The sequence below is a fragment of the Balaenoptera musculus genome, chromosome 10 (assembly GCF_009873245.2).
Source record: "Balaenoptera musculus isolate JJ_BM4_2016_0621 chromosome 10, mBalMus1.pri.v3, whole genome shotgun sequence".
NCBI lineage: Eukaryota > Metazoa > Chordata > Mammalia > Artiodactyla > Balaenopteridae > Balaenoptera > Balaenoptera musculus.
In genome coordinates, this window is record NC_045794.1 from 97,607,055 (window position 1) to 97,621,560 (window position 14,506).

A 14,506-nucleotide genomic window follows, 5' to 3' on the forward strand; every position below is an offset into this window, starting at 1 on the left:
AATAAAGGAAAACAGTGATAAATTTGACTATAACAAAATTTGAAACTTCTGTATGACCAAAGTTAAAAGATAGGTAAGAGACTAGGAGAAACTGATTTCCAATATATATATTAAACAAACAAATAGTTTGTAGTCAGACTATATGAACTTCTGCAAATCAACCCAAAAGAAAAAGTGGGGCTTCCCTGGTGGCGCAGTGGTTGAGAATCTGCCTGCTAATGCAGGGGACACGGGTTCGAGCCCTGGTCTGGGAAGATCCCACATGCCGCGGAGCAACTAGGCCCGTGAGCCACAACTACTGAACCTGCGCGTCTGGAGCCTGTGCTCCACAACAAGAGAGGCCACGATAGTGAGAGGCCCGCGCACTGCGATGAAGAGTGACCCCCGCTTGCCACAACTAGAGAAAGCCCTTGCACAGAAACGAAGACCCAACACAGCCAAAAATAAAAATAAATTAATTAATTTAAAAAAAAAAAAAGAAAAAGTGGACAAAAGATGTGAATTCTCAATTAACTGAGGCAATAGCATGACCAAGAATCATTTGAAAAGATGTTTGTTCAACTTGACTAGTGTTAGATAAATGCAACTTGAAATGAGAATTTTTATCTCTAAAGATTTACAAACATTAAAAAGATTGAGACAGGGACTTCTCTGGTGGTCCAGCAGCTAAGACTCCGCGCTCCCAATGCAGGGGGCCTGGGTTTGATCCCTGGTCAGGGAACTAGATCCCGCATGCCACAACTAAAGATCCCACATGCCACAACTAAAGATCCTGCATTCCACAACTAAAGATCCTGCATGCCACAACTAAGACCTGGCACAGCCAAATAAATACATAAATAAATACTAAAAAAAAAAAAATGATTGAGACAATTGACGAGGTGACTTCCACCTCAGGCCTTTTTCTATGCTCCTTGTTGGGAACTGCCTGTAAGTGGCATCCATCCAAGTGAGAAACTAGCATAGGTTGCTGCGAAATGATTGTGCAGAGGTAGCCCCAAGCTGGCAAGGGATGGTCTGGGTTTTCTGGACTCTGTGTTTTTCTGGTAAAGGAGCCCTGAGTACTGATCAGCTCTTGCAGCTCTAAAATCATGGCCCATGGACCAATAACATTCAAGTATGTGGCCATAGAGTTCTTTCAGCATGAGTGGGAATTTCTCGACCTTGTTCAGAAGAAGTTGTACTGCAGTGTGACGATGGAGAACTATAGTAACTTGGTCTCACTGGGCCATTCCATTTCTAAGCCAGACATAATTGTGTTATTGGAGCAAGAAAAAGAACCCTGGATGGTTGTGAGGGAAGGAACAAGAAACTGGAGTACAGATTTGGATTCAAGTTATAAAATAATCAGTGATAGAAAAACGTTTATAGCTGGAAAACATTCATCTCTTCTTCTTCATCAGAGAATTCATAGTGGTGAGAAACCCTATGAAGATGAAGAATGTGGGAAGGCCTTTAGTTATGCCTCAAACTTTGTTCAACATGGAAAAGTTGATATTGGGGCAGACAGCCAGGACTCCAAGATGGAATCAGTTGTACCACTGAAGGAGAAGAAGCTCCTGAATGTCAAACTAAGGGAGCTGGCAAGCTGGATACTAATGCGGGATTTCATCCTTAAAGGAACTGCTGGAGTGTTTCAAAGAGGTTATTACTGGTATTACAACAAGTATTTCAACATGAAGAAAGGGAGCAACGTAGGGCTTTCTATGTTGCTGGCAGCTTATATGCTTTTCAGCTACTGCAGTTCTTACAAGGAACTTAAACATGAGCAGCCAAGTGAGTACCTCTGAAGAGGGCACACTCTGCATTCCTGACCATGACTTTTGCCCCGCACCCCTGAATCCTTTCATACCCTGATGCAGAATTAACACCCAATAAAAGATGACTGGTTAAAAAAAAAAAAAAGGTCTCTCTTAGCAACTTTCAAGTATGAAATACAGTATTATTAACTATACTCACCGTGCTGTACATTACATACCCGTGACTTATTTATTTTATAATTGGAAATTTGTAGCTTTTGACCACCTTCACCCATTTCACCCACTGCCTCTGGCAACCATCAATCTGTTCTCTGTATCTATGGCTTCAGTTTCATTTTTTTGTTTTTGATTTTTTAAAAAAATTTCACCTATAAGTGAGATCATACAGTATTGGTATTTGTCTTTCTCTGTCTGACTTCACTTAGTATGATGCCCTCGAGATCCATCCATGTTGTCTCAAATGGCAGGATTTCCTTCTTTTTACGACTGAGTAATGTTTGATTGTATATGTGCCACATTTAAAAAAAATCCATTCATCTCATGATGAACTCATGTTGTTTCCTTGTCTTGGCTATTGCAGATGGCGCTGCATTGAACACTGGGGTGCAGATATATTTTCTTTTCTTTTTATTTTAAATAAATTTATTTATTTTATTTATTTATTTTTGGCTGTGTTGGGTCTTCATTGCTGCGCACGGGCTTTCTCTAATTGTGGCGAGTGGGGGTTACTCTTCATTGTGGTGCGCAGGCTTCTCATTGTGGTGGCTTCTCTTGTTGCGGAGCACGGGCTCTAGGCATGTGAGCTTCAGTAGTTGCGGCACACGGGCTCAGTAGTTGTGGCTCGTGGGCTGTAGAGCACAGGCTCAGTAGTTGTGGCGCATGGGCTTAGTTGCTCCACAGCATGTGGGATCTTCCCAGATCAGGGCTCGAACCCGTGTCCCCTGCCTTGGCAGGCGAATTCTCAACCATTGTGCCACCAGGGAAGCCGCAGATATATTTTCAAGATAGTGATTTTGTTTCTTTTGGATTGTTGACTTAAGAAAAAATGTACAACATGAGAGTTGTGAGTTAAATTTTATTTGGGGCAAAATGAGGACTATAGCCTGGGAGACAGCATTTCAGATAGCTCTGTGAAACTGCTCCAAAGAGGTAGTGGGGGAGGTCAGTATATATGTGATTTTGGTGAAGGGGGAGTACATGCAATCAAGTACATATTTTTTTGCAGAAGGTTACTGCTAGTCACAAGGAGCAGACATCACCATGAAGAATTTTAGTGCTTTACTAGATCTGAGGAGATATAAGAATTGGGCTCATAAAATCAGCTCCTGAAAATATCTAACTATCTGAAGACCTGTTCTGCCAGTTTTCCCAGAGCACAGAGAACCTCATTTCTGCTCTCCACCCTGAACTCCTTTCAGGGGGTGTTGAAAGTCAGCAGATGTAGCAGCACATGATTTAATCCTTGTAGAGGTAGATGGCAAGTGCCAATTTGTATTTGACAGGATGAATGCCAGGAAGTGGATCTGCTGGGTTATATGGTAGTTCTAGGTTTGATTTTTTGAGGAACCTCCATGCTGTTTTCCGTGGTGGCTGCACTAGTTTGCATTCCCTCTAACAGTACATAAGTGTTCCCTTTTCTCTACGTCCTTGCCAACACTTGTTATTTCTTGTCTTCTTGGTAATGGCCATTCTTATAGGTGTGAGGTGATATTTTATTGTGGTTTTGATTTGCATTTCGCTGATGACTGGTGATGTTGGGCACCTTTTCCTGTGCCTGTTGGCCATCTGTATGTCTTCTTTGGAAAAATGTCTACTCGGAGCCTCTCCCCATTTTTTAATTGGGTTGTTTGTCTGCTTTTCTATTAAGTTGTATAAGGATTTTTTAAAAATATATTTTGGATTGTAAATCAACTATACTCCAATATAAAATTTAAAAAATGACCGAAAAACTCAAGTGTTGGGAAGAATGTGGGGAAAAGATTATTTTTTATACACTATTGGTGGGAGCATAACTTGGTATGCCTTTTTATTTACTTTTTAATTAATTATTCTTTTTTTTGAATTTTATTTATTTATTTTTTTTATACAGCAGGTTCTTATTAGTTATCTATTTTATACATATTAGTGTATATATGTCAATCCCCATCTCCCAGTGGTATCCATGGATGGACCTGGAGGGCATTATGCTAAGTGAAATAAGTCAGACAGAGAAAGACAAATACTGTGTGATATCACTTACATGTGGAATCTAAAAGATAAAACAAACTAGTGAATATAACAAAAAAAGAAACAGACTCACAGATACAGAGAACAAACTAGTGGTTACCAGTGGGGAGAGGGCAGGGGGGAGGGGCAAGATAGGGGTAGGGTTCAAACTACTACGTATAAAATAAATAAGCTACAAGGGTATATTGTACAGTACAGGGAATATAGCCAATATTTTATCATAACTATAAATGGAGTATAATCTTTAAAAATTGTGAATCACTATGTTGTACCCCTGAAACTTATATAATATTATAAATCAACTATACCCCAATAAAAATAAATAAATAAATTGACATACAAAAAAAATTTTTTCCGATTTTGGAGAAAGCTGTCTCTTCTCTGGCCGATTGAGTTGAACAGCCCTGAAGGCATGGTTATATTTCACCTCTTCCTACCTCACAGCCACAGTTTGTATGGTTCTTACTGGCCAAAGCCACCGGGGGCAAGGGGGTCCCATAGAACTCATCTGGTGTTTAAAGGCCTTTGAAAATGACCTAATGACTATTACTATAGCTAGGTGCCAGGCAAGTGCTAAAGCACTTCAGAAGCGTATCTCACCATAGCAATCCAGTGAGGATTAAAATCTGTTAATATCTTCATGTTACAGCTAAGCATACTGAAGCTTGGCGACCTTAGGAAATGAAAGAATCCACAACTGTTGAGTGATGGAGGCAGGACATGGAATCCTAACCTCTGCCTGGGAAACCTGCTCCTGAGCTTCCTCTTTTCATCCCACAGGTGCCAAGCAGTAGGAGGCGTTTCCTGTGCACGTAGTGGCCTGATCCTCTCCACACACCTGTGAGGTCCTGGTGAGCTCTGAGTCTCTTTCCCTGCTGCAGGCTTGATCCCTGGTGATCAGAGGGCTTAGAAAATCAACTGTGTCAAACGTGGTTTAGCAGGTCAGAGGAGGGCTCAGATTTCTCACAGGACCAGTAGATTGGTTCCAGATCTTCTGCTGCCATGTAATTGGGGTGTAGGGGTTGCTGAGAGCCTGAGGTCAGCTGCCCTTGAGTCAGCTCAACTGGCACCAGAAAGCGAGAATCTTGAGATCTTTGGGTTTTTCATGGCCTCGTGCCCTCATCCCCCATCACAGCCCCAGACCTAAAGTTCTTAATTGCCTTAGTGATGGCTCCGAGTAAAGGGTACTCATAACAGATGGGAAGGTGAAGAGTTTGAGAGGGGCAGTAATTATGTCAATTGACCGGCCTGTTTATTAACTATCTATTCGTGCCCAGCACCCTGCCAGGCACTTCACATGCATAATCCAGTGAGGTGGGTGCTTGGACTCCAATCTCATAGATGAAGAAACTGGGCCTGAGGGAGGAGCAAATTGTCAAAGGCGCACAGCTGGCTGGTAAATGACAGGGCGGGATCCAAACTTAGGTTTCCCTTTTTATTCAGACACTCATTTGTTGAGTGCCTTTTGTGTGCCATTTCTATGCACTTTATCAGTCAACAAAACAAACAAAAATTCCTGCTCTTATGGAGCTTACATTCTACTAAGACACAGTCAATATATTTTATATATATATATATATATATATATATATATATATAATGTTATGATATAACTAGGCATATCATATTCAAACTGCAGGAAAAGCAAAGACAGAAGTTATTAAGAGCTATGAAAAAATATAGAGCAAAGTGAGGGAGATTAGGAAAACTGGGGGATTGGCAGAGGGAGCAGATTGTAATACAGCCTTGCTGAGAAGATAATATTTGAGGAAAGATTTGAAGGGTAAAGGAGGTGAGGGAGGTAGCCACGCAGATATCTGGGGAAGAGCGCTCTAGGCGGAGGGAACAGCTAGTGTAAAGGCAGCTTAATTCCCAGGTGCCTTCCCTTATACCCAGTGCCTCAAAACACAGACGAATGTGAGAAGACTCCTGTTCTCAAGGAAGGAAAATGCTTGAAAACAGACTGCAAGCCAACCAGAGTGAGAGAGATCCGAACCACCACGTAAAACAGTTTGGGGATGGAGACTGATTTTTGGGTTGTCGTTAGAAAACAGGCCTCCTTCCTGCCTATGTCCTGAGGATAAAAGAGAAGTCAGTGTAACCGAAGAGGCTAGGGCCACCCTGGTTTTCACCCTTGATTAAAGCCTGCTTTCTGTTGCATACCTCTCCTTGGCCTTGGGTCTCTCTGTTTCTGAGGGCGTCTGTGATATGCATTTCCTGGTGCTGTTCCCTTGGGGCCTCCCAGTAGGGCAGCTTGGATGCACCCAGGCTCTCAGCTTCAGGCTGGGTGCTGCACTTGTCCTGCTTCAACTGTTCATTGTCTGGTTCCAAGAGAGATGGATCTTCTCAGCTGAAGTCTCTGAATCCCCTTGATGGAGCACTTGCCTAAGTCAGGGAAACCTATTCTCTGACTCTCCATGGAGAGGAGGGCCAGAATAAATTGATGTGAGAGCTTGTGGGCTGACCACTTGTTTGTTCTACTGCCCAACATTGTGCCCTGGGCTTCCTAAGGATCAGTTCAGGTTAAGTACTTACTGAGGCTGCTCTGAGCCAGTCCTGTGCTCTGAGGAATCTGACATGCCCTGATCTCGAGGAGTAAACAGACTACTCCAGAGATAGACAATTTCATTACATTTTCCAAGTGTCCACCTTGTCTTGGACTCCACCCATCCCTAAAATATAAGATGGAAGCAGGTAAGTACCGCACCCTCTATGTGGTCCCTGTGGGGAGGTTGTCTAGACCTCCTCCTGTTGGCTTACTCTGCTGGTCTTATCTTCCCTGGTCATCAGACCTCTGATATGGCCTTGGCATACCTCCATATGGGCATAAATACATAAAAACAAATAAATAAATAAATAAAGCTGGAAAGGGACTTCCCTGGCGATCTAGTGGTTAAGACTCTGCGCTTCCATGCTTCCATTGCAGGGGGCATGGATTCTATTCCTGGTCTGGGAATTAAGATCCCGCATGCCTCGAGGCACGGCCATAAATAAATAAATAAAGGAACTAATTTAGAAATATTTCTGCTCAAGCTTGGGTTTTTCCCTTGGACCCAATTCTGGCATTAGACTTCTGGCTTTTACCTGATGACCAATGAGAGAGACACTCCTAATTCCTTACATAAGTGCAGTGGTAGAGGTCAGCACAGGGTTAAGAGGAGGGGTCCTGGCCAGCCCAAGTTGGTTCTGTTGCTTCCTGGAGAAGGGGATGCCTGCGTCGTTTTGATGCCCCAACCAGGAAGGCCTTTGGTCTGGGCATGTGGTCCAGCTTAGTAAGGAGACCGGTTGTCCCCTTGTGCCTGCAAATCCTTCTGCTCCCTTCACAGGTTGATTCCTGAAAAGGAGAAGAGCAGGTAAGGGGCTTGGAAGTCAACATTCCCATCCTCACAACAAGAAAAAAAAGCTGAATAAATTGAAAATCAATTACTCTTCTTAGATCCATCAGAGAATTGAAGTCCTCAGGGCAAACTGCTGTCTGCAAAACTGGAGAGACAGGTGGATACAGAGAATCACAATTCACGGAAAACAAAACTCAAGAAAGGAAGCCCCACCAATGGAGCCAGCATCAGGGTAGGAAAATGTAAACTGCAGTTGACGAATTGCTGGAGGCAATTCAAGCTTGTAGGCAAGCTTGAGAGTTAAAAATTTCAGGGGTCCAGTCCTTGGGAGGAGTCCAACGTTTCTGTGAGTTCTACCTCTAGGAGCCCTACCAGCTCCCCACAGTAAAGAGTGGAGAAAAGAAAAACCCTTTGTACTTCCAGCAGGGGTAATGGAATAGTAGCTATTTTGAAATTATACCCAAAGCCTTTTATTCTCCTTGACATGGCCTGTTCTCAAGAGAAATCATTTAACCAGGGTCTAATTGACTGGGGTTTTACCAGAGCCTAACTGACCCAGGGAGGGAGAATACCCAACTCCAGTCCACTGTAACCTTTCATGCAGAGGAAGGGAAATGTCCAAGTCCAGCCCTAATTAGTCTTCTGCCTCCACTAAGGGGGGTGGGGCCCAACAACTGGGATACACTTGTGAAGGTCAAAGCCCAGGGGCAGAAGTCACTAAAAGTTTGACACCTAATCGTAGGACTATAGAATTCTTCCTTTCCCCCAGCACCGTACCACCACATCCACAGGGCCCCTGCCTAACAACAGGGGATTACAACTGAAAGAACTGCACATCTCAGACCTTATTTAAGCAGTCTCTAGGGAAACACAAAGACAACAGAGGAGACAAAAACATGGACACCAGAGGAAATTTTAGTCTCTCACACCTGCAGATACAGCAAATAATAAACACAGCCTAATTCCAAGCCAGATAAACATAAGGCCTTACACTACAGGCCTATTTAACTCAGTTCCTTTTACACAGTATATCATGTCTGGCTTTCAGCATAAAACTACAAGGCATACTAAAAGACAAAAAACACAGCTTGGACAGGGTGAGAATCAGAACCAGACTCAGACATAGCAAAAATGTTGGAATTATCAGACTGGGAATTTAAAACAACTGATTATTATGCAAAGAGCTCTAATCGAAAAAGTGGACAGCATGCAAGAAAAGATGGATAATGTAAGCAGAGAGATGGAAACTCTAAGAAACAATCAAAAGTTACCAATGCTCCTTGAAAGACACAATCTACCAAAACTCACACAAAGAAAAATAGACAATCTGAATAAGCCTATATCTATTAAATAAGTTGAATTCAAAACTAATAGCCTTCCAAAAAAGAAAGCACTAGGCCCAGATGGGTTAACTGGTACATTGTACCGAACATTTAGGGAAGAAATGATACCAGTTCTGTACAACATCTTCCAGAAAATAGAAGCAGAGGGAATACTTCCTAAATCATTCTAGGCAACCAGCATTATCCTCATACCAAAACCAGATATGAAAAGAAAGAAAACTGCAAATCAACATCTCTCATGAACAAAAATGCAAAATCCTCAAAAAATTAGTAAGTTGAATTCAACAATATATAAAAAGAGTTATACACCATGACTAAGTGGAATTTATTCCAGGTATGCAAGGCTGGTTTAACATTCAAAAATCAATTAATATAATGCATCATATCAACAGGCTAAAGAAAAATCATATGATCATATCAACAGATGCAGAAAAACATTTGACAAAATCCAACACACATTCATGATAAAAACTGTCAGTAAACTAGGAATAGAGAGAATTTCCTCAACTTGATAAAGAACATGTACCAAAAAAACTCTATAGCTAACATTAAACTCAATGGTGAGCAACTAGGTGCTTTCCTCCTAAGATCAGGAACAAGAAAAAGACATCCCCTCTTACTACTCCTATTCAGTGTTGTACTGGAAGTCCTGGCTAATGCAATAAGACAAAAAAAAAATCAGTTTTACTTCTTTCCAAATCTGTATACATTTTATTTCCTTTTTTTATCTTGATTTTTATGATGATCTAGGTAGAAAATCCCAAAGAATCGACAAAAAAAAAAAAAAAAAAAAAACCCTCTGAAACTAATAAGCAATTATAGCAAGGTGGCAGGATACAAGGTTAATACACAAAGTCAATTGTTTACCAGCAATGAACAATTGGAATTTGAAATTAAAAACACAATACTATTTACAAAAAATAAAATAAAATAAAAAGAAATACTTAGGTATAAATGCAACAAAATATGTACAAGATCTATGTGGGGTAAACCTACGAAACTCTGATGAAAGAAATTCTAAATAAATGGGGAGATATTCCATGTACAGGGATAGCAAGAATCAATTTTGTCAAGATGTCAGTTCTTCCCAATTTGGTCTATTCAACGTAATCCTAATCAAAATTCTAGCACGTTATTTTGTGGATATCAACAAACTGATCCTACATTTTATATGGAGAAGCAAAAGACCAATAATAGCCAACACAATACTGAAGAACAACAACAAAGTTGGAAGACTGTCCCTATCCAACCTCAAGACTTTATATAAAGATGCAGTAATTAAGACAGTGTGGTGTTGGTGAAAGAATAGACAAATTGATCAATGAAACAGAATAGAGAGCCCAGAAACAGACCACACAAATGTAATCAACTGATCTTTGAAAAAGGAAGACAATTCAGTGGAGAAAGGATAATCTTTTCAATGAATGGCACTGGAACAACTGGACATGGACATGCAAACAAAAAAATCTAGACACAGATATTTTACAAAATTAACTCAGTAAGCATCAGAGACCTAATGTAAATGCTAAGCTATAAAAATCCTAGAAGATAACATAGGAGAAAAACTAATGACCTTGGCTTTTTGATGAGTTTTTAGAAACAACACCAAAAAGCACTATCCATGAAAGAAAAAATTGATAAGCTGGACTTCATTAAAATTAAAAAGTCTGCTCTGTGACGGGCACTGTTAAGAAAATGAAAAGACAAGCCACAGACTTGGAGAAAATATTTGCAAAAGACACATATGGTAAAGGACTGGCATCGAAAATATACAAAGAACTCCCACAACTGAACAATAAGAAGAAAAATGACCCAATTAAAAATGGGCAGGGCTTCCCTGGTGGCGCAGCGGTTGGGGGTCTGCCTGCCAGTGCGGGGGATGCGGGTTCGAGCCCTGGTCTGGGAGGATCCCACATGCCGCGGAGCAACTAAGCCCGTGAGCCACAATTACTGAGCCTGCGCGTCTGGAGCCTGTGCTCCGCAACAAGGGAGGCCGCGATAGTGAGAGGCCTGCGCACCGCGATGAAGAGTGGTCCCCGCTTGCCACAACTAGAGAAAGCCCTCGCACAGAGGCGAGGACCCAACACAGCCATAAATAAATAAATAAACAAATACTTAAAAAAAAAAAAAATGGGCAAAAGATCTGAACAGATACCTCACCAAAGAAGATATGCAGATGGCAAATAAGCATATAAAAAGATGCTCAGCATCATATGTCATTAGGGAATTGCAAATTAAAACAATGAGCTACCACTACACACCTATTAGAATGGCTAAAATTCGAAACACTGTCCACACCAAATTCTAGCAAGGTTGTGAAGCAACAGGAAGTCTCATTCATTTGCCGGTGGACATATAAAATGGTAGAGCCACTTGGAATATAGTTTGGTAGTTTCTTATAGAACTAAACATACTCGGGACTTCCCTGGCGGTCCAGTTGTTAAGACCCCGCACTTCCACTGCAGGGGGCGGGGGTTTTATCCCTGGTCAGAGAAATAAGATCCCGAAGGCTGGACGGCTTGGCCAAACAAACAAAAAACTAAACACTCTTACCACATGATCCAGCAATTGAGCTCCTTGGTATTTATCCAAACGAGCTGAAAATCTATGTCCTCACAAAACTCTGCACATGAATGTTTATAGCAGCTTTATTCATAATTGCCAAGATATGGAGGCAACCAGATGTTGTTCTTCAATAGCTGAGTGGATAAACAGTGGTACATCCATAAAATGGAATATTTTCAGCGATAAAAAGAAATGAGTTATCAAGTCATGAAAGTATACCTTAAATGCAAATTGCCAAGTGAGAGAAGCCAATATGAAAAGGCTACATACTGTATAATTCCAACCCTCTGATGTTCTGGAAAAGGAAAAAGTATGAAGACTGAAAAAATTGGTGGTTTCAGGGGTTGAGGTGGGGGTAGGGAGGGATGAGTAAGTGGAGCACAGAGGATTTTAGAGCAGTGAAACTTGTGTGCAGGACTGTAATGGTGGACACAAGTCACACATTGGTCAAAACCTATAGAATATACAACACAAAGAGTGAACCCTAATGTAAGTTATGGACTTTATTTTTTATTTATTTATTTTTAAATTTGGCTGCACCACACGGCTTTCGGGATCTTAGTTCCCCCACCAGGGATGGAACCTGGGCCCTGGTAGTGAAAGCGCAGAGTCCTAAACACTGGGCCACCAGGGAATTCCCTTATGGACTTGAGCTAATTATAAATATAAATACTGTCATCAGTTACAACAAATGTACTACACTAATGCAAGATGATAACAATGGAGACACTGAAGGAGGCCTGCGGGGAAGAGAGGGGGTATAGAAATTCTACTTTCTTCTCAATTTTTCAGTAAACCTAAAACTGTTCTGTTAAAAAAGGGGGTTGGGGGGAGACATGAAGACTGGGAAGTGCATTAAGTGGGAGAGCCTGTTACTTCCCATGGCTTCCTATAGAGGGCTTCTGGGCTTAGTGGCAAAAACCATAATGTGAAAAAGTCTGGGCCTGAATAATTACTTATTCAGGTGCCATTCTAAGTGCTTTACATATACTATCTCACTTAATCCTCTAGCAACAATCCTATGTGGTAGGAACTATTAACATCCGCACTTTACAGGGGAGGAAGTAGAAGCACAGGGAAATTAAGTAACTTGTTCAAAATTGCTGCAAGTGGAGCCAAAATTTAAATCTAGATATTAGAACATATAACTAAATCACCACATGCAACTTTTTTCTCATTCTGTAAACTGGGCAGTCTATTTTAATGAGGCAAAACACCCCAATTTATTATACTGCACATCCTGAGTCAGTACAAATACCTCCGTTCCAACCTGGGGAGGTATGGGGTCTCTTTCAGCTGGGAGGTCAGTCTTTGTAGGACCCCTCCCACAAACACCCTATCCAGGGACTGTCTGGGGGAATAGTTTCTGAAAACTGGTTGAGTTTCTTTAAACAGGAATCCAGTTTTGTTGTTTTTATCAGGGGAGTCTAGAAATGTTAGACTGTTGTGGGAGACAGTGTTGTGAAATAGGTACTTTTCAACCAGCCCCTAACACTTCTGTCTTTATTTACCACCAATGTCTTTGGCTGTGCACATCGCCTTAGTGGTCCCCTTCCCACTGACACTCAGTCATGGGGGTCTGGCCAGTCCCTCTTCTTCATATTCACTACAATCACCCCCTGTCCCTGTCTCCCTGTCTCTCAACTGGACCCTTGCACAGCTGATTCCAGGTTCCCTATGTACCTGTCAGGGTTCAGCCAGGAGACAGAAACCACATCAGTTATTTGAACAGAGGGATAGTTGTGCAACCATAAGCACTATCTAACTTCAGAACATTTTCATCACCCCCCCAAAAAACCCATACTTACTAACAGTCACTACCCATTCCCTCTTTCTTTTTTCTTAAAGCTTTTTTAAAATATTTTATTTTATTTATTTTTGGCTGTGTTGGGTCTTTGTTGTTGTGCACGGGCTTTCTCTAGTTGCAGTGAGCAGGGGCTACTCTTTGTTGCGGTGCACAGGCTTCTCATTGCAGTGGCCTCTCTTGTTGCAGAGCACGGGCTCTAGGCGCACGGGCTTCAGTAGTTGTAGCTTGTGGGCTCTAGAGCGCAGGCTCAGTAGTCATGGCACACAGGCTTAGTTGTTCTGAGGCACGTGGGATCTTCCTGGACCAGGGCTCAAACCCATGTCCCCTGCATTGGCAGGCGGATTCTTAACCACTGCACCACCAGGGAAGCCCCCCATTCCCTCTTGTCAACCACTTATCTACTTTCTGTGTCTATGGATTTGCCAATTCTAGACATTTCATATAAATGGAATCATATAATAAGTGCTCTTTTGTGTCTGGCTTTCTTCCCTTTGCATAACATTTTCAAGGTCCATCCATGTTGTAGCACATATCAGTATGGATATACCGTATAGGTAGTATGGCACACGGGCTTCTCTCTAGTTGTGGTGTGTGGGTTTTCTCTCTCTAGTTGTGGCACGGGCTCCAGAGCGGTGGGCTCTGTAGTTTGCGGCATGCAGGCTCTCTCGTTGAGGCACATGAGCTCAGTAGTGTGGCGCCCAGGGTTAGTTGCCCTGTGGCATGTGGGATCTTAGTTCCCCGACCAGGGATTGAACCCGCATCCTCTGCATTGGAAGGCAGATTCTTTACCACTGAACTACCAGGGAAGTCCCTCCATCCCTTCATTTTGAGCCTGTATGTGTTCTTAAAGCTGAAGTGAGTCTCTTGTAGGCAGTATACAGTTGGATCTTGTTTTTTTATCCAACTAGCTTTTGATTAGATAATTTAATCCATTTACATCAAGAGTAATTACTGAGAGAATTCCCTGGCAGTCCAGTGGTTAAGACTCCATGCTTGCCCGTGCTCTGCAACAAGAGAAGCCACCGCAATGAGAAGCCCGCGCACCACAACGAAGAGTAGCCCCTGCTCGCTGCAACCGGACAAAAGCCCACACACAGCAACGAAAACCCAACGCAGCCAAAAACAAATAAATAAAATAAAATAAATTTATTAAAAAAAAAAAAAAGACTACATGCTTCCTTTGCAGGGGGTGTAGGTTTGATCCCTGGTTGGGGAACTAAGATCCCGCATGCTGCGTGGCTTGGCCAAAGAAAAAAAAAGAGTAATTATTGATAGGTAAGGACTTACTAATGCCATCTTTTTGTTTTCTGGTGGTTTTATAGTTCCCTCTTTCCTTTCTCCCTCTCTTGCTGCCTTCCTTTGCGAATTGATGATTTTCTTTAGTGGTATGCACTGTTTCTCTCCTCTTTATCTTTCGTGTATCACTGTAGGTTTTTGCTTTGTGGTTACCATGAGGTTTACATAAAG

At 41.9% G+C, this 14,506-nt stretch overlaps 2 protein-coding genes across 2 annotated transcripts in view; both read left to right on the forward strand.

Moving 5' to 3' along the window:
• WBP2NL (WBP2 N-terminal like) overlaps window positions 1-4,844 on the forward strand; it is a 30,569-nt gene extending 25,725 nt beyond the window's left edge. The window contains exon 7 of the mRNA XM_036866738.1: window positions 4,767-4,844. The gene's annotated coding sequence lies outside the window, so the exon portion shown is untranslated. The remainder of the gene's footprint in view (window positions 1-4,766) is intronic.
• On the forward strand, window positions 1,524-4,780 carry LOC118902822 (ATP synthase subunit f, mitochondrial-like). The gene is made up of 2 exons (XM_036867483.1): window positions 1,524-1,776; window positions 4,767-4,780. Exons 1-2 carry the CDS (start codon window positions 1,524-1,526, stop codon window positions 4,778-4,780), a joined length of 267 nt encoding a protein of 88 aa, XP_036723378.1.
• Window positions 4,845-14,506: the final 9,662 nt, after the last annotated feature.